This window comes from Nerophis ophidion, linkage group LG25, assembly GCF_033978795.1.
Source record: "Nerophis ophidion isolate RoL-2023_Sa linkage group LG25, RoL_Noph_v1.0, whole genome shotgun sequence".
NCBI classification, from domain to species: Eukaryota; Metazoa; Chordata; class Actinopteri; order Syngnathiformes; family Syngnathidae; genus Nerophis; species Nerophis ophidion.
Window position 1 is genome coordinate 24,727,064 of NC_084635.1, and position 24,501 is coordinate 24,751,564.

Consider the following 24,501-nt stretch of genomic DNA (forward strand, 5'->3'; position numbering starts at 1 on the left):
TGCTCTTGAATGGGATTGTGCTGACCAAATCTATTTCCCCTCGGGGATTAGTAAAGCATTTCTGATTCTGATTAACTTAACAGAATAAGAGGAGTCTGTCCTACTTAATTTAAAACAAATTTAATATAATGAGCAGTTTTATGATACACCACGTCTCCAACTTTCATCACTGTGAAAAACTACTATAGTGGGATAAATGACACGCCAATAGAGTTGTAACTTGCCACATACTTCCCTTCTCCTACCAAAGGATGCAAACTGTTCGTGTAATATCCTCATTGAACAACAACTGCATTACAAACTCATACGCATTTCATGCTTGACGTAGAAGCTCGCTTATCTCTTTCTGTAATTCGATATTACGGCTAATACCGTAGCACGCCAATGTGTTAGTATGCTAGAAAAAAAAGTTCCTCGGTGTTCGCTCTTACAATAACAATGACGCTACAGCTTGGTTATTATACAGGTTACGGACCGTATATTAAGTACCGTATTTTTCGGAGTATAAGTCGCACATGCTGAAAATGCATAAAAAAGAAGGAAAACAACATATATACGTCGCACTGGAGTATAAGTCGCATTTTTAGGGGAAATTTATTAGATAAAATCCAACAACAACAGACATTTGAAAGGCAATTTAAAATAAATAAAGAATTGTGAACAACAGGCTGTTATATGACACATAAATAACCAATTGAGAACGTGGCTGATATGTTAATATAACTTGTTATGGTAAGAGTCATTCAAATAACTATAACATATAGAACATGCTACAAAACAATCTGTCACTCCTGATCGCTAAATCCCATGAAATCTTCGTTTTCGGTGTCGCTTCTAAACAATTCTGCCAACTCCAAAGGAAGACAATGCGCCGCTTCCTCTTCTATCGGTACGTCGCTTACGTCAGAGTCACCGTCAGGTGCAGTTCCAATTATTCCAGCCTTCGTTCCTCGAGCTGTGGCCACCTAGCTTTTTGCCCGCGATTAGCTTTTTTAGTTTTCTTCATTTCAGTAATAGTAGTCTCCGCTTTTCACCAGTCCCTTACAAGTTTCTCGTTTACTCCAAACTTTCTTTCTGCTGCTCGATTGCCGTTTCCTGCTGCGTATTTCACTACTTCCAGCTTGTAACCTGCAGTATATGCTTTAATTTTCAGTGCCATTTTTGTTCAGCCCTTTGTTTTTATAAGTTACCGCCAATGTACCGTAGCAGGTAGCGTCTTCTTTACCACACTGCACTTCTGCCATGAGCCGCCTCTGGCGAATTTTCATTGGTTGACATGTGTGTGACGATTGCTGTAGCATCTTCTTTTCCCACAATGCATTTCTGCCATGACCCGCCTCCGCCAAATTTTCATTGGTTGACGTGTGTGTGTGACGATTGCTGACATCCGGCTAGTCTCATACGTGAATGAGATAAATAATATTTGATATTTTACGGTACTATGTTAATAATTTCACACATAAGTCGCTCCGGAGTATACGTCGCAACCCCGGCCAAACTATGAAAAAAACTGCGACTTATATTCCGAAAAATACGGTATTGACGTTTTTTGAATGCATTTTTAAAGAGGTAGAATGGATTGCTCCCATTAGCTGCATTGCTAGCCACTAAGAACGAGTCGATTTCTATAATGTTAGAAAGCAAAAAAACAAAAACCTTTTGTCATTTTGTCGCTCATAATGATTGTTAACATAAAAAAAAACATCTAACCTAACTTGTTTTCTCTTGTTGGAAGTAGAATTATTGTAGGCTGAAATGTGAACATGTCTACAAAGGACAAACCAAAAAATGTTAGTCTTCAATAGATTATAAATTAATAATGGATAATGATGATATAATATATGTATGTTATGTATACTAGAACCCTCAATCATTGTGTGTGTCACATGTGCACTGATAAATATAAACACAATGCCATCAAAAGGCCTACTGTGAGGCTCAATTAAAATTAAACACAGAGAATGTCCCTAAACTGTGCCAGCACTGTTGGTGACACAAGTGTAGGGCTGGGCGATATGGACCATAACTCATCTCCCGATATAGTTTGGCCCCTTGAACTAACCCAAAAATGGAAATATCCCTTGACGTAACTAAATATCTCCTTTTAAATTTTCCAGACTGATGGGGATCCCAAATACACAAAAAAAGGTGCCAACAAGTGAAAAGATTAGGCTTTGCATAGTCTGATCCCAACTTAAGAGGTGTTTTGAGATAAAAAAATAAATAAAAATCCGTCACATATGTATACACCCTCACCCAGCAGAGAGGTAGAAGACTGGGTAACGTTAGCTGTGATGCTAGCAAACCTGTGCGAGTGGTAATACGAGAGAAAGAAGGTGCAAATGAAGGAATAATTAATTCCCAAGAAATACAGCAGGGGGCCCATTGTCTGGCGGTGGTTTGGCTTTAATTGGGAATATGTCGAATAGACAACTTTAATTAGTCAAGTGTGGGGCACAAGCGTTGCTACCAAAAGTAGCGTTACTGCTAATATGTAGCATCATTTGAAAAGTCACCAGCTAATAACTGTTTAATAATTAAAATTTTGGTCAACTGACTTAGTTGTGATTTCCTTATCTGCATGAAAGTTTAAAATGAGTACATATTAATCCAGTACGAACAAGAATGTTTATCGCGATATGGCCTAAAAATATAGAGAATTTAAAAAAAGGCCATATCGCCCAGCTCTAAAATAGATTAAATGTGCTTTCATGGCAGTATGTTCTTGTCAACAAGAGGGGTATTATTTGGATGGCAAGTTTGTCACTTCAATCATTGATTTGTTGTTCAAAGTTCCCTTCGACCCTCGTACTTACGTGCGCGCTGTGCAGTTTGTGTCAAGTTTTAAGGTGGTGAAAAAAACGTCTTTTAATGATCAGTTCCTTCAACCAAGACTTTGTTTCTTGTGTTGGAAGACTGAGTGTGTAAACTTGTAGAACCCCGCTACCATCTGTGCATGGCGCAGGAGGGAGGGACGCACTTCAGTGACAATTCCGCGTCAATCACTTGTCCATATGGATATGGTTTATTTCAAACATGCTATAGAGATGGGTGAAAAATTTACTCTAAAATGATCAAATTTGGGTGGATTTTGTTTAGGAGCAAAATGTGATGAAAGGGTTGAAATCCCTATTGCACATGTGTGACAGTTTTTTTTTTTCCAAAGTCGCATGGTCTATTTTTAGGCGTATTTGCGAGTAAATCTGTTGCACTGTCCAGTGGCATGTGTTGTAATTGTCCTGGCACACCTAACGCAAACACAACAATCAACACTGCTCAATTCCTGATTTTTTTTGTCAGTGTGCGGGGTCTGTTATAGATTTTAAACCTCTTGAAATTAAAAATTACTTGTGCCTACCAATCTATTGTGTTAAATATGAGCCATCTTTACAGGTTAACATAATGCATTGTGTAACTTGTTACAATATTGCAGCATACAGTATGGTAGATTTTGATGTGGAAATTGCAACAGCCCTACGTCACAAACGCCGTGGTTTTGATCGGACGTCCTGAGCAACTCACCCCAAACCCCATTTCTCACACACAACTTAACAGCTGTGATTAGGAATCTTCTCGTCTACATGACCAACTTAGATTTCATTACTGTCAACATTTTTGTCTTGTTTTTATTTGATGAAACGTTTGTTAAAAACTATGGCAAAATTAGCTACCGTATTTTTCGGACTATAAGTCGCAGTTTTTTTCATAGTTTGGCCGGGGGTGCGACATATACTTCGGAGCGACTAATGTGTGAAATTATTGACACATTACCATAAAATATCAAATAATAATATTTATCTCATTCGCGGAAAAGACGAAGAAAATGTCAGCAAACGTCACACACACGTCAACCAATAAGAATTTGGTGGGGGAGTGTCTTGGCAGAAGTGCATTGTCGGTCATGGAATGCTAACTGCTATATGCTATTGCCGTAGCTATTAAAATGGATAATTCCATCGTTGGCGGTAACTTATAAAAACTGAGAAGGGCTGAACAAAAATGGCACCGAAAAGGTACCGCAGATTACACAATATCAAATAATATCATTTATCTCATTTGCGGAAGAGATGCAGAAAATGTCAGCAATCGTCACACACACGTGAACCAATAAGAATTCTGCGGGGGAGGGTCATGGCAGAAGTGCATTGTGGGTCATGGAATGCTAAGTGCTATATGCTACTGCCGTAGCTTTTTTCCCAAGATGGCTCTGCTGTAGTGGCTGCTATAGGCAGGAGCTCTGTGCTCTTGTGTCATCCTTTTGTGTTTCCCTCTTGTTTTCATGTGTTATTATATTTTTTTGCCTTTTGGTCCGGGACCCTTTGGGACTGTGTGACAAGGGGTGCCACTTTTGTGGTGCTTTTTTTTTGTGGACTTTTGGATCTGCCTCCCGGGAGCCTTTTGGCCATGGAGACCAGCTGCTGGGTCACTGCCACACCGGAGTCCGTTTGGAGGGACTGGAGGAGATGCGGATGAGGGGACAGGGCTGCGGAGCTGGCACTGAGCGCTGGGACTGAGAGGCTTCGCGGTGTCTTGGCTGGGTGAGCAGGTGTCGGACACCTCAGTCACCTTGGACATATCCTCGCTCATCCATGCGGACTGGACACTGGCCGAGAGTGGAGTCAGCTGTCTTGGTTGCTTTGTTGGGTCTGCTTCTGTCTCTGACCATGCCCCCTCCACCCCAGCGGACGATGGCGTGGAACACCGCAGAGGCCACCACAGTGGATATGTTTCTTTTACTTTTTATTCATAGCTGTATGTAGAAGTGTCTGGTTGTATCTGCTGCTTTAATGTCTTTAATGTCCTCTGTGTTCTTTGATGTTTCCCTCTTACACACATGGAAGAGGGATGTGTACTATGGCTATGAGTTGTCATTGTTTTTTTTGTTTTTTTTTCCCTTGGCCTCAGTCTGCACCCCCTCTCCAAGGCCCAGGCTAAGACCGATTTTTTTTATTTCATTTTAATCTTCTATTTCCCCCCGCCCCCCTTGTTTACCTGTATTTCATCTTTTTTTGTAAGGGGCGCTGGAAGCCGGCAGACCCGTCAGCGATCCTGTTCTGTCTCCCTGTAATGTTTGTCTGATCTTGAATGGGATTGTGCTGAAAATTGTAATTTTCCTGAAGGAACTCTCCTGACGGAATGAATAAAGTACTATCTAATCTAATCTAATCTATCTAATTAAAATGAATCATTTCATCGTTGGTGGTAACTTAAAAAAACTGAGAAGGACTGAACAAAAATTGGACCGAAAAGGAAATCATGTACTGCAGATTACAAGCTGGACGTAGTGAAATATTTAGCAAAAAACAACAAGAGGAAGTGGCACATACCTTTGGAGTTGGCAGAGTTGTTTAGAAGCGACATCGAGGAAGAGAATTTCATTGGATTTATCGATTAGGAGTGACAGATTGTTTTGTAAACGTATAGTACGTTCTATATGTTATAGTTATTTGAATGACTCTTACCATAATATGTTACGTTAACATACCAGGCACGTTCTCCGTTGGTAATTTATGCGTCATATAACGTACACTTATTCAGCCTGTTGTTCACTATTCTTTATTTATTTTAAATTGCCTTTCAAATGTCTATTCTTGGTGTTGGATTTTATCAAATAAATGTCCCCCAAAAATGAGACTCATACTCCAGTGCGACGTACTGAATATGTTTTTTGCTTCTTTATTATGCATTTTCGGCCGGTGCGACGTATACTCCGAAAAATACGGTAACTTGTTACAATATTGCAGCATACAGTAAGGTAGGTTTTTATGTGGAAATTGCAACAGCCCTACGTCACAAAGGCCATATTTTTGATTGGACGTCCTGAGCAACTCACCCCAAACCCCATTTCTCACACACAACTAAACAGCTGTGATTAGGAATCTTCTCGTCTACATGACCAACTTAGATATCATTGCTGTCAACATTTTTGTCTCGTTTTCTATTTGATAAAACGGTTTGTTAAAAACTATGGTAAAATTAACTAATTGTAATATTATAATTTTTTTTAGGTATCGCTTTATTTTTTGTCGGGGGAAAAAAAGTTGCTGACGGAATCTATGATGAAAATGATTAGTCAACAAAATTAAGAGTTTTAAACCGATAATAGCTATGTGAATGATTAATACATTTTAACAAACAATATTACATTTACAGTCCTATACTAGCCAAAAAGTTGTGTTAAGTCCCCTACCGAGTCTGTGTCTTCGTCGTCGTCATACAGTTCCATGTCTGTCGTTGTACTATCCAGGACCTCGCTCTCATCGTCTTCGCAACCCACGAAGAATCTGGGAGCGCCACGCCGGCTCTCACCCGGGCTGTTTGGCACTGACATCACAGTCTCACGCTGCAGCCCTCAGCGTGCCACCGCGCCATCGTACACCAACACCAACGGAAGGGCACGAGGCCAGAGGACACAAGTGACTCAACTCTGACTGAGGTTGACAACAGAGTTGGTGTGGTGAGATGCAGGGAAGAAAATTAGCCCCCAAAAGGTGGTGTTCAAATGAGAGAAATGGAGGGAAAAAATTTTTTCCAGTAGTCTTTTGCCACAATGCTGCCACTCATGTCTAATTCACAAAAGACGGCCTTGGACTCTAAAGGGCTCTTGAGCAACTTGGAAGCTCCAACACCAAGCATCCCTTGGCATTTCTTCCATTTTGATGCAAGGACGAAAGTTCTATAAAAAAAAAAAAACAGAACAATAAAAATTACATTTACAGTTTGGTTACAGGCGTTTAACATTTTTTTTATAAACCAGGGCCTGTTATCAGTTTTAAGTTAAACCTTGGTAATAAAATGCTCCTGTATGCCGTTCATACAATATAAGCAAATGTAAAAGTTAGAAATAATTCAGATTGTGTGTGCCCACAGCAGCAATAACAGGACCTTACATACAGCACACAGTTCTGCAGGCTGTATGGAAAATGAAGGGGGCTTGTCCCTCGAACTTTGCCTTTAGTTTTAAAATGACTTAATTGGGTGATTGGGAATGCTTTACCTGCCGTGACAATACAGATTGCCACAGTGGGGGAAAAAGGTCGCTCAACATAAGTGTGCTTGCAGGCATGGTGAAGAAATTTAACATCCAATACATGTTCAATGAACATGTACTGTATGTATATACATATACACACAAATTATATACATATACACACAAATTATATACATATACACACAAATGATATACATCCATCCATTTTCTACCGCTTATTCCCTTTCGGGGTCGCGGGGGGCGCTGGCGCCTATCTCAGCTACAATCGGGCGGAAGGCAGGGTACACCCTGGACAAGTCGCAACCTCATCGCAGGGCCAACACAGATAGACAGACAACATTCACACTCACATTCACACACTAGGGCCAATTTAGTGTTGCCAATCAACCTATCCCCAGTGCATGTCTTTGGAAGTGGGAGGAAGCCGGAGTACCCGGAGGGAACCCACGCATACACACATAAATATATATATGCAGTATATTATATAAATACACACACACACACACACAAAATCACACACACACTTATAATTTAGCTGAAGTGCACCAATTTTGTCAAGAGGGGTGGTCTGAAATTCAACCAGAATCTTGTGGGTGGCTACCAAAAGCGCCGAATCGCAGTGAAACCTGCCGAGGGACATGTAACCAAATATTAACATTGCTGTATGTATACTTTTGACTCTTTAGCAAATTTGGTCACATTTTCAGTAGACCCATAATAAATTCATAAAAGAACCAAACTTCATTAAAGTTTTTTGTGACAAACAAAAAATAAAAGTAAAATATAAAAAAAATATTAAATTATTAATATTATTAACATTATTATTAATATTAAAATATCAAATATATTATTAGTAAATATTAAATATTAATATTAAAATATTAAAAAAATATTAAAATATTAAAAAAAAAATAAAGTGAAATATTAGAAACTCAAGACAGCCATGACATTATGTTCTTTACAAGTGTATGTAAACTTTTGACCACGACTGTATACATACTTATTATCCATATATACATACATATTATCCATATATACATAAATATAGTCCATATATATGTATATGTAAATATCTAAATGTTTTAGAACAACATTTCTCAACGAGCTATTGCAAGGAATTTAGGGATTTTACCATCTACGATCCTTTTCTAAAAGTAAATAATAATTAACACTATTTATAAACACGCTTACTCACGCACTTGTCTGAAATGTTGCACTTTCCTTAAAAAAAACGTAGTCTTTAAAAACATACACAACACTACTCAGTAGTAGAATTGTGTCATATGTTTAAAAGTCATACCACCTATCCTGAGATTATGGCATTTTTGTCATTAATGTCATGACAGGTTTGGATAATATTTATTTTTCCTTATTAGGGCGGTATAGCTCGGTTGGCAGAGCGGCCGTGCCAGCAACTTGAGGGTTGCAGGTTCGATCCCTGCTTCCGCCATCCTAGTCACTGCCGTTGTGTCCTTGGGCAAGACACTTTACCCACCTGCTCCCAGTGCCACACACACTGGTTTAAATGTAACTTAGATACTGGGTTTCACTATGTAAAGCGCTTTTTGTCACTTGAGAAAACGCGCTATATAAATATAATTCACTTCATTTCACTGTGTTGGATATTCTTTCCATTTCAGTGCCCTTATTTTCAGTGGTACTTCCTGTTTGCCTCATTACTTTGGCCCCAGCGCTGTCTCCCACAATTGTCCCTGATTGGCAATCTGAGCACACCTGTTTCAGTTTGCAAATCAGACATCTTCATAAACCTGCCTGCCGTGCACACAGGGCTCGATCATTCTTTCCTGTTTTCGTTTGCACATTCCCTGCATGTGCACTTCTCAGTTGCATCATTTCCTTTTGACATCAAAGTCGTGTTTACCTGCGCTATGCCTGCCATCCCTGCATCTTGGGGTTCAAGACCAACAGAACCTAACAATTTTAATGGAATTCGACACAGATGTGGTTTGGCTTATAATAAACCACATTAGGTGGAATGAGAGTAGTTGTTGAATTGCCAAAAAACATTAGCAAAATGAAAAAATATATTAAAAAAAAAAGCCTAATAGGCCAGGTAGTCCTTTATTTGTCCAGTAAAAAAAAATGTATACCCAAGAAATTACAGACAATACAGTAGAAATCACGCTTGAGTAATAAAGACCTTGACCACTTACTATACGGTTACACATTTAACCTTGGCAGAGAGGTCTGGGCAGCTGCAAAAAAAAAAAAAAACAAAGGACCTAAGGTCATAGAGACAGGACAGGCAGCAGACTGTCACAGTGAAAACACAACACTGAAATACTGCTTATTGGCAGACGGCCATGCAGTTACAAGCTGTTACTTTAAGGGTCAAGCTTGACTATTTACAGTAGAGTGTACTGTCATTAGTACAAGCAGCCTACAGAGGAGCAATGAACAACAGATGCATTAATCCCCTGGGGCAAGGTAATCCACAAAAGTTCAATCAAAGGTCACTCTTCAGGGTCTTGTTATTTTTGTTTCAGCAACTACGAACACGTTCATGTGTCCTCCATTCAAACGATAATCGGCTGTTGAAGAACCAAAAACAGCCTTTCACATTGAATAAATACAAGAGAACACATAGCCACAGATGTTATTTATTAAAAATTATATTATTATAATCCAATCCAATCCAATCCACTTTATTTATATAGCACATTTAAACAACAATAAAGTTTCCAAAGTGCTGCACAGACAGCCATGTTAAAAACAATATTAAAAAAACAATATTATGCTCCACCAATGACTGAATAAAAACAAAAAATAATTAAATATAAAACCAATATAAAAAAAACTATATAAAAAGAAATATGATTAAAAACTATTTTAAAAGGGTAAAATCAGTTAAAGCAGTAAAATAGAAATCAAAGTGTATAAAAAACACAGAGGACAAAGGACCACACTACTCTCGTAGTGTTAAAAGCCAAAGGATAAAAGTGGGTCTTAAGACGAGACTTAAAACATTTCACAGGGCAGTTTGAACAAGGAGGGGCAGTGTTCCAGAGTGTTCCAGAGCATAGGGCCGACCACAGAGAAGGCCCTGTCTCCCCTGGTCTTAAGTCTGGTCTTGGGCACCACAAGCTGGAACTGGCTCTCGGACCTCAGAGCGCGCGCAGGAATGTAAATTTGGATGAGGTCTGAGATATACTGAAGTGCCAGTCCATATTTAAAAAGATACAGCAATGTTTTAAAATAAATTCTGAAATGAACAGGGAGCCAGTGCAAACTCTGAAGAATTGGGGTTATATGCTGGCGTTTCCTGGCCCCTGTTAAAAGTCGTGCTGCCGCATTCTGGACTAACTGCAACCGGGAGAGAGATTTTTGGTTAATGCCAGCATAAAGTGCATTGCAGTAGTCCAAGCGACTTGAAATAAAAGCATGCACGACTTGTTCAAAAAGGTTAAAAGATAAAAACGGTTTAACATTTACTAAAAGACGAAGGTGATAAAAACACGATTTTAAAACGCCATTGACTTGTTTGTCAAGTTTAAAATCGCTGTCTATAGTGACGCCAAGGCTGGTGACTTTGGGACGCACATCATTTTGCAATGGTCCCAAGTCCGGCCGGACCAAAAACTACAATTTTCGTTTTTCCCTCATTCATTATTAAAAAATCCTGGGCTAACCAAGCCTTGACGTCGCATAGACAGTTAAGAAGGGGTGTCAGGGGGCCGTGGCCTTTTGAAATCGGCATATAATTATATTCAGCTGGTCACAACACTAGGTACACATGCACACTCCCCGGTCGATTCAGAGAACCCATAAAAACTAAGGGTGTAACAGTACACAAAAATTTTGGTTCGGTACGTACCAAAATATAATTTTTTTTGTTATTTATTTACAAAATTTGCAAAATCATCCACCAAAAATATTTTTCTTAGTGGAATATTTGATGTGAAGTAATCGGAACCTTGGATAGGTCAATAATTCATAAAAGCATTGATTTTGAAAGAAAAAAACCCAGCTCTGTTTTATTAGTCAACTCTGCAACTTTTACTAAATTACATCTAGCCTTTAAGCTTTTTTATTTGACTTTTGTTTATGTTTTTTTTTATTTTAATAGTATTTTTAGAATGTGCCGTGGGCCTTTAAAACATTAGCTGTGGGCCACAAATGGCTTCCGGGGCACACTTTTGACACTCCTGCTATAGATGATAAAAAAAAAAATCTGATAAATCTATGGGTAAAAAGCAGAGCCTGGCGACGCATGCGCGTTTATCATAACTCTCTCGCTCTCTCTGACGCTCCCTCATTAATGCTTCTGAGTTCACAATTTGTTTTGTTTTCAACCCCTTCTTAACCCTGAACGTACATCGAAAATACATGCCACCCTAACTTAAAATGCCGGACATATGAGGCATTTAAGAAATCCCACCCGGACAGCCCGCGCAAAAGAGGAGGTATGGTCAGTCTTTGTAGCCCGGTCGCTGCTAGCATGCCATGTGTTGTGCCTCGGTGTGCATTGTTTACACAACGTGCGGTACGCTACTTAATATGTCCGTGTGGAAACTCGTTCGGTTCACCTCCGAACCGCACCAAAAACCCCGTACCGAAACGGTTCAATACAAATACAAATACCGTGACACCCCTAATAAGAACAGATACTTTTTGCAGCATGTCGCACGTCGTTGTTATGCACATGCCATGATTAAATTAAAATAATACTTTATCCTACCTATATTTGGGTTTCCTCACAGCCTGAAGCACGAGGTGCAGCTAATCCCCCTCTGCCTGAGCGCTTGACTTAGGCTCAATTCAAATGATCTCTCCTCTTTCTCCCCACTTCTACTTCACCTTACTATCCCTTGGCTCTAGCATCTAGTGCTATGGCCAAGTATGGCAAATATGACTCTATGTATAAGATCCAAGTCTCACTGCTTCATCAACCCTCGCCTTTTGCCAGCAGTGTTGTAAGGCAGATGCAACAAATGTTTGTTTACTTTCAAGATGCCCTGACATGCGCTGTTCCGCTTTGCATGATGTTTCTTTGTTTTTCGCCTGTCTTTGTTAAAAAGACTGTTTAGAAGAAAACGTTTTTGGCAAATTATGCAAGTGCTAGCACTTCAGTTACATCGGTATGTAAAATGTTTTAAAGCCATCCATCTTCTACCGCTTGTCCTTTTCAGGGTCGCGGGGGGTGATGGAGCCTATCTCAGCTGCACACGGGCTGTAAGCGGGTACACCCTGGACAAGTCACCAATTATTTTCTTTACTTACTGTACGCTTCTCTGTGTTTCTGGTTTGCTATCGTTCTTCTTGCACTCGATAGTGTAGGGAAGTCTGCGAGCTCACTTTGCTTCGACGGCGGTAGTTCACCCTTTCCCCCTACCTGACGGATAATTCGAAAGCCTCTTGATTGAAGTGGATGCACAAAATCAAGGAGGGAAAGCAAAAACAAGGGCTTAGTCTACCTTGCTGTGAAGTCATAAACCCCATCTTTTGGCGTTTTTTAATATGAATATCTACAAACCCCGTTTCCATATGAGTTGGGAAATTGTATTAGATGTAAATATAAACGGAATACAATGATTTGCAAATCCTTTTCAACCCATATTCAATTGAATGCACTACAAAGACAATATATTTGATGTTCAAACTCATAAACTTTATTTTTTTTTGCAAAAAATAACTTTGAATTTCATGGCTGCAACATGTGCCAATGTAGTTGGGTAAGGGCATGTTCACCACTGTGTTACATCACCTTTTCTTTTAACAACACTCAATAAACCTTTGGGAACTGAGGAAACTAATTGTTGAAGCTTTAAAAGTGGAATTCTTTCTCATTCTTGTTTTGTGTAGAGCTTTAGTCTTTCAACAGTCCGGGGTCTCCGGTGTTGTATTTTACGCTTCATAATACGCCACACCATTTCGATGGGAGACAGGTCTGGACTGCAGGCGGGCCAGGAAAGTACCCACACTCTTTTAATACGAAACCACGTTGTTGTAACACGTGGCTTGGCATTGTCTTGCTGAAATAAGCAGGGGCTTCCATGGTAACGTTGCTTTGATGACAACATATGTTGTTCCAAAACCTGTATGGACCATTCAGCATTAATGGTGCCTTCACAGATGTGTAAGTTACCCATGCCTTGGGCACTAATACACCCCCACACCATCACAGATGCTGGCTTTTGAACTTTGCGCCTACAACAATCTGGATAGTTATTTTCCTCTTTGTTCCGGAGGACACCACGTCCACAGTTTCCAAATATAATTTGAAATGTGGACTCGTCAGACCACATAACCCTTTTTCAGTCCATCTTAGATGAGCTCGGGCCCAGCGAAGCCAGCGGCGTTCCTTGGTGTTGTTGATCAATGGGTTTTGCTTTGCATATAAGAGTTTTAACTTGCACCTACAGATATAGCAACCAGTAGTTGTTACAGCCAGTGGTTTTATGAAGTGTTCCTGAGCCCATGTGGTGATATCCTTTAAACATTGATGTCGGTTTTTGATGCAGTACCGCCTGAGGGATCAGAGGTCTGTAATATCATTGCTTACGTGCAGTGATTTCTCCAGATTCTCTGAACCTTTTGATGATTTTAGACCGTAGATGGTAAAATCCCTAAATTCCTTACAATACCTCGTTGAGAAATTTTGTTATAAAACTGTTCCACAATTTGCTTACAAAGTGGTGACCCTCGCCCCATCCTCGTTTGTGAATTACTTAGCATTTCATGGAAGCTGCTTTTATACCCAATCATGGCACCCACCTGTTCCCAATTAGCCAGCACACTTGTGGGATGTTCCGATTAAGTGTTTGATGAGCATTCCTCAACTTTATAAGTATTTTTTGCCACCTTTCCCAACTTGTTTGTAACGTGTTGCTGGCATCAAATTCTAAAGTTAAAGGGGAACATTGTCACAATTTCTGAAGGGTTAAAGCCAATAAAAATCAGTTACCGGTGGCTTATTTTATTTTTCGAAGTTTTTCTCAAAATTTTACCCATCACGCAATATCCCGACAAACGGATTCAAAGTCTATTATCCTGTGACGTCACAGCGTGATTACACAGAAACAAAAATGGCGGATAGCACCGAAATGTATAGTGATATTAGCTCAGATTCAGACTCGGATTTCAGCGCCGTAAGCGATTCAACAGATTACGCATGTATTGAAACGGATGGTTGGAGTGTGGAGGCAGGTAGCCAAAATGAAATTGAAGAAGAAACTGAAGCCATTGAGCCATATCACAACAGACAGTGGCACGGGAGGAAGCGAGGACAAATTCGGCGATTGCCTTCTAACCAACGATTGGTATGTGTTTGTTTGGCATTAAATGTGGGGTGAGGGAAAGGCTGGATGCAAATATAGCTACAAATGAGGCATAATGATGCAATATGTACATACAGCTAGCCTAAATAGCTTGCAGTCATGCCCTGACCAAATATGTCTGATTAACACACTCCACATAAGTCAATAACATCAACAAAACTCACCTTTGTGCATTCATGCACAACTTTATAAGTTTGGTGGACAAAATGAGACAGAAATATCATATCCAGGAGGTTTACCTCGCTCGTCTGCAGAAAGAGACTGCCGTTGTCCCTGAATAGCTTGCACTCGGGCAGATTCAGTGGTGGTTTATTTTCCAATATTACAGATTTCGTTGACTTTATCGTTGGAAATGCATCTGCTTTGGTGTCGCAGGATATCCACACATTCTTGTGTTGATATCGGAAAAATAACAGAGCTGATTTGACTTGGTACGTGTAATAAGATTGAGAAAATGGCGGATTGCTTCATGTTGTGACGTCACGGGTAAAAGGTCATCGCTCGACAGGCGTTTAATTGAAAGGCGTTTAAATCGCCGAATTCACCCTTTTATAGTTAGGAAATCGGTTAAAAAAATATATGGTCTTTTTTCTGCAACATCAAGGTATATATTGACGCTTACTTAGGTCTGGTGATAATGTTCCCCTTTAATGATAATTAAAAAAAAATTTTTTTTTATCAGTTTTAACATGAAATATGTTGTCTTTGTAGCATATTCAACTGAATATGGGTTGAAAAGGATTTGCAAATCATTGTATTCCGTTTATATTTACATCTAACACAATTTCCCAACTCATATGGAAACGGGGTTTGTAAATCACAGGCAACGCGCCGACTAATAGCACACGTTTTTTTATAGATTGCACACACTGTTTGGTGTTAGGTATTTGGTGTAAAGGAGCTTCCATGAAATACTAAGTAATTCACAAACAAGGATGGGATGAGGGTCACCACTTTGTAAGCAAATTGTCGAACAGTTTTAGAACAACATTTCTCAACGAGCTATTGCAAGGAATTTAGGGATTTTACCATCTACGGTCCGTAAAATCATCAAAAAGTTCAGAGAATCCGGAGAAATCACTGCATGTAAGCGATTATATTACGAACCTTTGATCCCTCAGGCGGTACTGCATCAAAAACCGACATCCATGTGTAAAGGATATCACCACATGGGCTCAGGAACACTTCATAAAACAACTGTCAGTATCTACAGTTGGTTGCTACATCTGTAAGTACAAGTTAAAACTCTACTTTGCAAAGCCAAACCCATTTACCAACAACACCATGAAACGCCGCCTGCTTCGCTGGGCCCGAACGCATCTAAGATGGACTGATGCAAAGTGGACAAGTGTTCTGTGGTCTGACGAGTCCACATTTCAAATTATATTTGGAAACAGAGGACGTCGTGTCCTCCAGAACAAAGAGGAAAATAACAATTCGGATTGTTTTAGGAGCAAAGTTCAAAAGCCAGCATCTCTGATGGTATGGGGGTGTATTAGTGCCCAAGGCATGGGTAACTTACACATCTGTGAAGGCACCATTAATGCTGAATGGTCCATACAGGTTTTGGAGCAACATACGTTGTCATCCAAGCAACATTATCATGGACGCCCCTGCTTATTTCAGCAAGACAATGCCAAGCCACGTGTTACAACAGCGTGGCTTGGTACCACGTGTTACAACAGCGTGGCTTGGTAGTAAAAGAGTGTGGGCACTTTCCTGGCCGGCCTGCAGTCCAGACCTATCTCCCATCGAAAATGCGTGGCGCATTATGAAGCATAAAATACGACAGCGGAGACCCCGGACAGTTGAACGACTGAAGCTCTACATAAAAGAAGAATGGGAAAGAATTCCACTTTCGAAGCTTCAACAATCAGTTTCCTCAGTTCCCAAACGTTTATTGAGTGTTGTTAAAAGAAAAGGTGATGTAACACAGTGGTGACCATGCCCTTTCCCAACTACTTTGGCAAGTGTTGCAGCCATGAAATTCTAAGTTAATTATTTTTTGCAAAAAGAAAATAGAGTTTATGAGTTTGAACATCAAATATCTTGTTTTTGTAGTGCATTCAATTGAATATGGGTTGAAAAGGATTTGCAAATCATTGTATTCCGTTTATATTTACATCTAACACAATTTCCCAACTCAAATGGAAACGGGGTTTGTACTAAGACTACGAGTGCAATTAAAAAGTCGCACAGACCCTCTTATTTAGATGAGGATTTTGTGTGTACAATATGGAGCATCAAAAAGGAGAGACACATTTACAGCACATCTGTATTATCATGCTCCTATCTGTGGGGTTTTGCTGTTTTCAAACATAAAACTTTTTAGGGGCATTTTAAAACCAGTCATGCATTGAATCTACATTTACACTACTTTTCTTTTTTACCGCTGAAGGTGCATGGGAGGGAGGCTGCACTACTGTGCTCAAGATGCAAAAAATGCATACTTCAGGAAGTTTTCAATCATATAGGACGGTGGTTCTCAAACTTTTTTCACCAAGTACTGTACTACCTCAGAAAAAAATTGGCTCTCCAAGTACCACCATGACGACAAACAATAGAATACAGTAGCATAGTAAACCTAAGTAGTCAATAAAAACAAGGCAGACGCTTTTTTTAACAAGTATATTTTGGCCACTGTAATATTACACAGTTTGAACAGGAACACTGTTTTTGAATATAGGAAAATAAAAACACTGTACTTTATCCATCCATTTTCTACCGCTTATTCCCTTTTTTTGAGGTCGCGGGGGCGCTGGTGCCTATCTCAGCTACAATCGGGCGGAAGGCAGGGTACACCATGGACAAGTCGCCACCTCATCGCAGGGCCAATTTTAGTTAAGTGATTATTTGGCGTACTACTATATGGAGCCCGCTTACCACTAGTGGTACAAGTACCACAGTTAGAGAACATATTTTGTGTGGAAAAAATGAATGTCATTAAAAAAAACACTAAATGACACCAAAATGCATGAATCAAATTTGTTTTAATCAGCCCCTTAAGTCATCCAGCAGCTATGCATTTATAAAAGGATGATGCTAAATAGGCAATGTGTCTCATATATATTTTTTTTTTCTCACCGTTAAAACATGAACTTGAAATGCACTTGTAGGGCGGAGGACTCTCTGTCCATCGTCTGACATCGCAACCCGTGAACCCCTCTCTCGCAGCCGTGTGTGCAACTGTGTCTGTTTGCACGTCTTTTTCAAACGTGCTAAATAAAAATAGTGCTCCCAAAACGGTGAGGAGTGTTGGTAAATCACATTGCATATGCTGTATAATACATATGCATTTTTTCCTCCAAATATTGTGCATATGAATGAAGACAGAGACACAAAATGGATTGCATGACTTATTCTGCACACTGAAGAGACATAATCCACTTTGCACACGTTTAGCAGATCAGCCTTACGTTTCAAGTTTGCACGTTTTTTTGTACACACAAACCTTTAGTAAATCAGGCCCAAAATAGGGCTGGGCGATATATCGATATAAGCAATATATCGCTGGTTTGTCTCTGTGCGATAGAGAACATGACTGTATCGTGATATTCGAGTATATATTCTCACGCAGTTGCTTTTAGCTGTGAGCATTACACTACAGGTTCTTTTCACTCTTTCTTGTCTCTCCTTCTCACAGACAAGCGCACCTTCTTACATACGCCATCGTATTGATGAGAGGTAGCAGCAAGGGTAACATTAGCTGTGATGCTAGCGGAGTGGTGCGGATGGTAATACGAGAGAAAGAAGGTGCAAATCTGGTAACAAATGAAGGAAGAAATAATTCCTAAGAAAAACAGCACGGAGTCCATCGTCTCGCGGTGGTTTGGTTTCAAACGGTAATATGTCGAACAAGTATGCGGCAAAAGCTTTGCTACAAAAAGTAGCATTACTGCTAATTTGTGGCATCATTTAAAAAGTCCCCGGCTAGAGAATGAAGAGTGCTTGAAACTGCATGTCAACATCTCCGTTCGGTGCCCTACCCACAAAATGCCGAAGCAACCATTTCCAGATTGTATGAACAAAATAGTCAACAACAGAATTTAATAATGTCCATAGTAACCTACCACATAGGAAAGGACATCATACACTATTTGATTTCCTATAATGCAGCTCATTTTTACTTGATACTTATTGAAATATCTTGTGTGACATTATGCACAAAAGTGCACTTTATTTGTTTAAAACTATTGTGGTTGCATTCTGTAGAAAAAGTGCACTTTAATTTAGTGTTTTGATATGTCATCTTAGTGACATCATGCACAAAAGTGCACTAATAGCTTGTTTTGAAATGTCTCTGACAATCTTGAACTTTTTGTTTTGGAATGACATGAATGTTTTTGCCACCGCTTAATAACAGATTAATAAATACAGTTTGGGTCAATTGACTTAATTATGCTTTCCCTCTCTGCATGAAAGTTTAAAATGAGTAAATGCAGTATGAACAAGAACGTTTGAATGAAGACACATATAATCAACATACTGCTGTGATTATATGCATCAAGTGTTCATTCAAGGCTAAGGCAAAATATCGAGATATATATAGTGTATCGTGATATGGCTTAAAAACATTGAGATATTAATAAAAGGCCATATCGCCCAGCCTTAGCCCAAAGTTTGTAACACAATTCAAAAGATATGCCATTGCTCATGACCTCCAAATTAAAAGCAATTATATTAAACTCAATAGCACCATAATCAATTGCCGGTATTAAACAGTAAAACTGTAAACCCAAAAGCACAACACAAGAGTTGTTAACTATTTGTCAGTCGAGTTTTAAATTCCACAGTATAGTGAGAACATGACCTTATTAAGGTTTCGCATAGGTGTGGTGCCACATGATGTTAGTCTGGTGTCCCTTATACAAAGATAAGCCATTTGCAAGTACTGCATTGTCACTTACATGGAAAGGAGGCAATGACAGCACAATTCTGTTTGCTGTAGTATTGTTCACGCATAGGTGTGGTGCCACATGATGTTAGTCTGGTGTCCCTTATACAAAGATAAGCCATTTGCAAGTACTGCATTGTCACTTACATGGAAAGGAGGCAATGACAGTACAATTCTGTTTGCTGTAGTATTGTTCACGCATAGGTGTGGTGCCACATGATGTTAGTCTGGTGTCCCTTATACAAAGATAAGCCATTTGCAAGTACTGCATTGTCACTTACATGGAAAGGAGGCAATGACAGTACAATTCTGTTTGCTGTAGTATTGTTCACGTTGGTCACATTAGTATAGTTATTTGTTGACCCTGAAAGCGAAATTTTACCCCTACATTCCTCTTCCCTTGGATTATGAGAGTTTTACCCTGTTATCCTCATTGTTTTAAAGCAATAGAAATGTCAGCATGCAATATGATTTCCCGCCATCTAGACGAAGTTGTCACATGGATAGACATAATACGGGGGGTCAGCAACCCGCGGCCCTGGAGCCACATGCAGCTCTTTAGCAATGCCCTGGTGGCTCCATGGAACTTTTAAAAAAATGTATGGAAATAGAAAAAAAAATGCGGTGAAAAATATGTTTTTTGTTGTAATGTGGTTTCTGGAGGAGGACAAACATGACATGAGCGACGTTCTGTTCTACTAATTTCAGCGGCCCTTGTACTCAATGTTGTGTGGACTGTGACTCAACAGTTTGTTTGCATGTACAACTTTCTCCAACGCTGCCACAGAAAGACGTGTTTTATGCCACTCATTCTTTGTCTAATTTTTTCTACCTAACGTTTTATGCTGTGCGTGAATGCACTAAGGTGAGCTTTATTGATGTTATCGTTTTGTGTTGAGCGATAATCAGGCATACTTGGTCACTGCATGACTGCAAGCTAACATGCTATTTAGGCTAGCTCTATGTATATATTGCATCATTATGCCTCATTTGTAGCTATGTTTGAGCGCATTTGATTTCCTTTAGTTGTGTTTATTTAGTTTATTTTTCCATGTTTCATGACACATTATATCTGGACATAAGATTGGCTGCATTTCTGATATTGTTTGTGCACCATGTTGTTCCAGACCACAGCAAACATTACCCAGCTTGCAAAGATTGTAATAAATCCATTACAATAAGACACCCTGACATTCCCTTTACTTTGGACACACATCTTTTCCTTGGGCCATTCTAAGACGGTCGTTTCCAGGAGTTATCTCACCTTCTGAGAAGTTTTTGTAATGTTTTCCAATGTTGTAAAAATGTATTGAATAAATATTACATTTCAACATTTCTGTCAACGAAAATTTGTGTCAGCCTACGACACATAGTCAATTTGATAGTAGTCTAATATAGCTAATTAGCCACTTACTGTACATCATGTGTTGCCATCATTATAGGGCTGGGCGATATATCGATATACACGATATATCGCGGGTTTGTTTGTCTCTGTGCAATACAGAAATTGACTATATCGTGATATTCGAGTATACGTTCTCACACAGTTGCTTTTAGCTGCTGTCATTACACTACAGGCTCTTCCCACTCTGTTGTCTCTCTTTCTCACAGACAGCAAGCACACTTACACAAGTCACATACTGTCATGTCATACGTCACAGACACATACGTATACGCCCTCGCGGAGCAGAGTAACAGCATGTGAAACATTAGTTGTGATGCTAGCGCATCGTATTACGACTCGCGCGGTGGTAATAAAAGAGAAAGAAGGTGCGAATCTGGTAACAAATGCAGGAAGAATTAATTCCCAAGAAAAACAGCAGATGGCCATCGTCTACCGGTGGTTTGGCTTCAAGTGGGAATATGTCAAACAGACAACCGTAATTTGTCAAGTGTGAGGCAAAAACAGCGTTGCTATAAAACATAGCATCAGTTGAAAAGTCTCCTGCTGGAAGAAAATGTATAGTGTTTACTCAACAACTTACTGGTATTGAAATCAGCATCCTCCATTTTGAAAATGACGACAGGGGAAGTGTCACTCGTGATGTCACGAGTTTGACCAGGCGGTAATAATAAGCATGCGCTAATTATTTTGGGAAGCGAGCTTGACCCGGCAGTAATTCAAGGCAAGCGCATACTTTTTTTTTTTTTTTTTCCCAAGATGGCACTGCTGTAGTGGCTGCTTTTGGCAGGAGTTCTGTGCTCTTGTGTCATCCTTTTGTGTTTCCCTCTTGTTTTCATGTGTTATTATATTGTTTTGCCTTTTGGTCCAGGACCCTTTGGGACTGTGTGACAAGGGGTGGCACTTTTGTGACCTCTGTGGTGCTTTTTTGTGGACTTCTGGATCTGCCTCCCGGGAGCCTTTTGGGCATGGAGACCAGCTGCTGGGTGTGTGCCACACCGGAGTCGGTTTGGAGGGCCTGGAGGAGATGCGGATGAGGGGGCAGGGCTGCGGAGCTAGCACTGAGCGCTGGGACGGAGAGGCTTCGCGGTGTCTTGGCTGGGTGAGCAGGTGTCGGACACTTCAGTCACCTTGGACGTATCCTTGCTCATCCATGCGGACTGGACACTGGCCCCTCAGTCCCCTTGGACGTATCCTCGCTCATCCATGCGGACTGGACACTGGCTGAGAGTGCAGTCGGCTGTCTTGGTTGCTTTTTTTTTTTTTAATCTTCTATTTTTTTTCTCCCATTCTCCCGTCAGCGATCCTGTTCTGTCTCCCTGTAACGTATGTCTGATCTTGAATGAAATTGTGCTGAACATTTTAATTTTCCTGAAGGAACTCTCCTGACGGAATAAATAAAGTACTATCTATCTATCTACTATATACCCTGCGGCAATTCAAGGAAATACGGTAGTTGTGATTTCCTTCTGTGCATGACAGTTTAAAAGTAGCATATATTAATGCAGTATGAAGAACAATGTTTTAATGTAGACATATATAATCATCATACTGCTGTGAATATATGCATTAAAGGCCTACTGAAACCCAATTCTACCCCCCACGCAGTCTGATAGTTTATATATCAATGATGAAATATTAACATTGCAAATCCTGCCAATACGGCCTTTTTAGTTTACTAAATTACAATTTTATATTTGCCGGGAGTTTCGTCTTCGAAACGTTGTGTAATGATGACGTGTTCGCAAGAGGTCACGGGTTTTTAGGAAGTATGAGCGCTGCACACACACACAGCTAAAAGTCGTCTACTTTAAAAGCAAAATTATACAGTTTTTTGGACATCTGTGTTGCTGAATCTTTTGCAATTTGTTCAATTAATATTGGAGAAGTCACAGTAGAAAGATGGAGTTGGGAAGATTTAGCCTTTAGCCACACGAACACACGGTGATTCCTTGTTTAAAATTCCTAGAGGTGAAACTTTCCTATGGATCAGAGTGCGGTCAAGAGAACATGGATCCCTACCAAATGTCAACAAGCAGGTTTCGGTGAGAAAATTGTGGTTAAAAAGTAAGTTCTTACCGGAGAAAAGCTGAGCTTGTGCCGTCCATAGCTGCCATCGACTCCCCTGAGACACCGCGCGTCAACACACCCGTGGAGACACCCTTCCGACTATCAGGTACTATTTAACTCACTAAAACACTAGCAATACAATAGAAACATAAGGGATTTCCCAGAATTAACCTAGTAAATGTGTCTAAAAACATCGGAATCCGTCCCAATGCAATCGCGTTTTTTATTCCTTTTTTTTTTGTAGTCCGTCGCTATCAATATCCTCAAACACAAATCTTTTATCCTCGCTCAAATTAATGGGGAAATTGTCGTTTTCTCGGTCCGAATAGCACTTTTTGTTGGAGGCTCCCATTAAAAACAAATGTGAATATGTGAGGAGCCATCACACAGGTGACGTCATCGCCTGCGACTTCCGGTAGAGGCAGGGCTTTTCTCTTAGCACCGAAAGTTGCGAACTTTATCGTGGATGCTCTACTAAATCCTTTCAGCAAAAATATGGCAATATCGTGAAATTATCAAGTATGACACATAGAATGGACCTGCTATCCCCGTTTAAATAAGAAAATCTCATTTCAGTAGGCCTTTAATGCAGTATGAAGAAGAATGTTTTACTGTAGACATATAGAATCATCATACTGCTGTGATTATATGCATCAAGTGTTAATTCAGGGCTGAGGCAAAATATCGAGATATACATCGTGTATCGCGATATAGCCTACAAATTTCGAGATATTAAAAAAATGCCACAGCCCTACATCATTAGAGCACTTATATAAGTCTTTAAAAAATTGCGGGTCTAGACCGATTACTTTTTTTGTATTTTTGGTCCTATGTTGCAGACCCCTGACATATGATGACCTTCCGAAAACGCCATCGTTGTGTCGTTTTGGGTTACAATTCCAATTACAATTGAGACAAGGTAGCAACTCGTTTGAAGGGAACATTCGTCATATTGTGGCGACTAAACTTAAAATTATTTATACAACCTTAAATCGGTGTCTCGCATTGAAGAGCAAAGCTAATGATAGCCTACATTAGCATCCAACAACAAGCTGAGCAATGTAAACACATTTTTCAAATCCGCATCGGAAGAAGATACAACACAATCACCTAGCTAATATGTATACAGCTCAACAGTGACAACAAATATTGTCAGTAACTTATATTTGAATAAAAAACTTGGGGGGAAAAAACTTACAATCCGGCTGGAAGGACCGCATCCCTGCCGTCAACTCGCTTCCTGTCTTGGTATTTTGCTCGTGAAACCTATCTTAAAAAGCTGTGCTGACGAGCCTAAGATCGACGTTTGAAATGACCAATAGCAATAGAAGAAAACGTTAGAGTAGGCGTGTCACAACAAACACAACAGCCAATAAGAAACGACTATTGTCGAAGCGCGTCACGAGAAATGAGGCAAAGAACGTTGCCGGCCTCTAGCGGGTTTACGGGTCATAGCTTCTGTGAAATGTTCCATCCATCCATCCATCCTACCGCTTATTCCTTTCGGGGTCGCGGGGGTGCTTGTTTTGCTTGAAAAACTATTGCAGTGGTTCTCAACCTTTCAGTGATGTACGCCCTGTGAACATTTTTTTTAATTCAAGTACCCCCTAATCCAGGGGTAGGGAACCTATGGCTATAGAGCCAGATGTGGCTCTTTTGATGACTGCCCCTGGCTCTCAGATAAATCTTAGCTGACCTTGCTTGTTGGTTAGCCTCAGAATAACAATGTTATTAAAAAGAATAAGAGACTCACTACACTCTAAAAATGTTGGTCTTACTTAAAAATGCACACTTATAGTTGTATTCAGTGTTAAAAAAAAAATTATATGGCTCTCATGGAAATACT

The 24,501-nt window shown here is 39.9% G+C and overlaps 1 protein-coding gene across 16 annotated transcripts in view; it reads right to left on the reverse strand.

The window, feature by feature from the left end:
• Positions 1-23,982, reverse strand: part of ppip5k1a (diphosphoinositol pentakisphosphate kinase 1a) — a 114,172-nt gene extending 90,190 nt beyond the window's left edge. For 15 of the 16 annotated variants that reach the window (XM_061887333.1, XM_061887331.1, XM_061887322.1 and 12 more), the window contains exons 1-2: positions 23,854-23,982; positions 6,191-6,676 (exon numbers count right to left, since the gene is read on the reverse strand). In XM_061887333.1, coding sequence (XP_061743317.1) covers positions 6,191-6,331 — 141 coding nt within the window. In that variant the 5' untranslated portion in view covers positions 6,332-6,676; positions 23,854-23,982. The remainder of the gene's footprint in view (positions 1-6,190; positions 6,677-23,853) is intronic. The other variant, XM_061887330.1, reaches the window with a different exon arrangement.
• Positions 23,983-24,501: the final 519 nt, after the last annotated feature.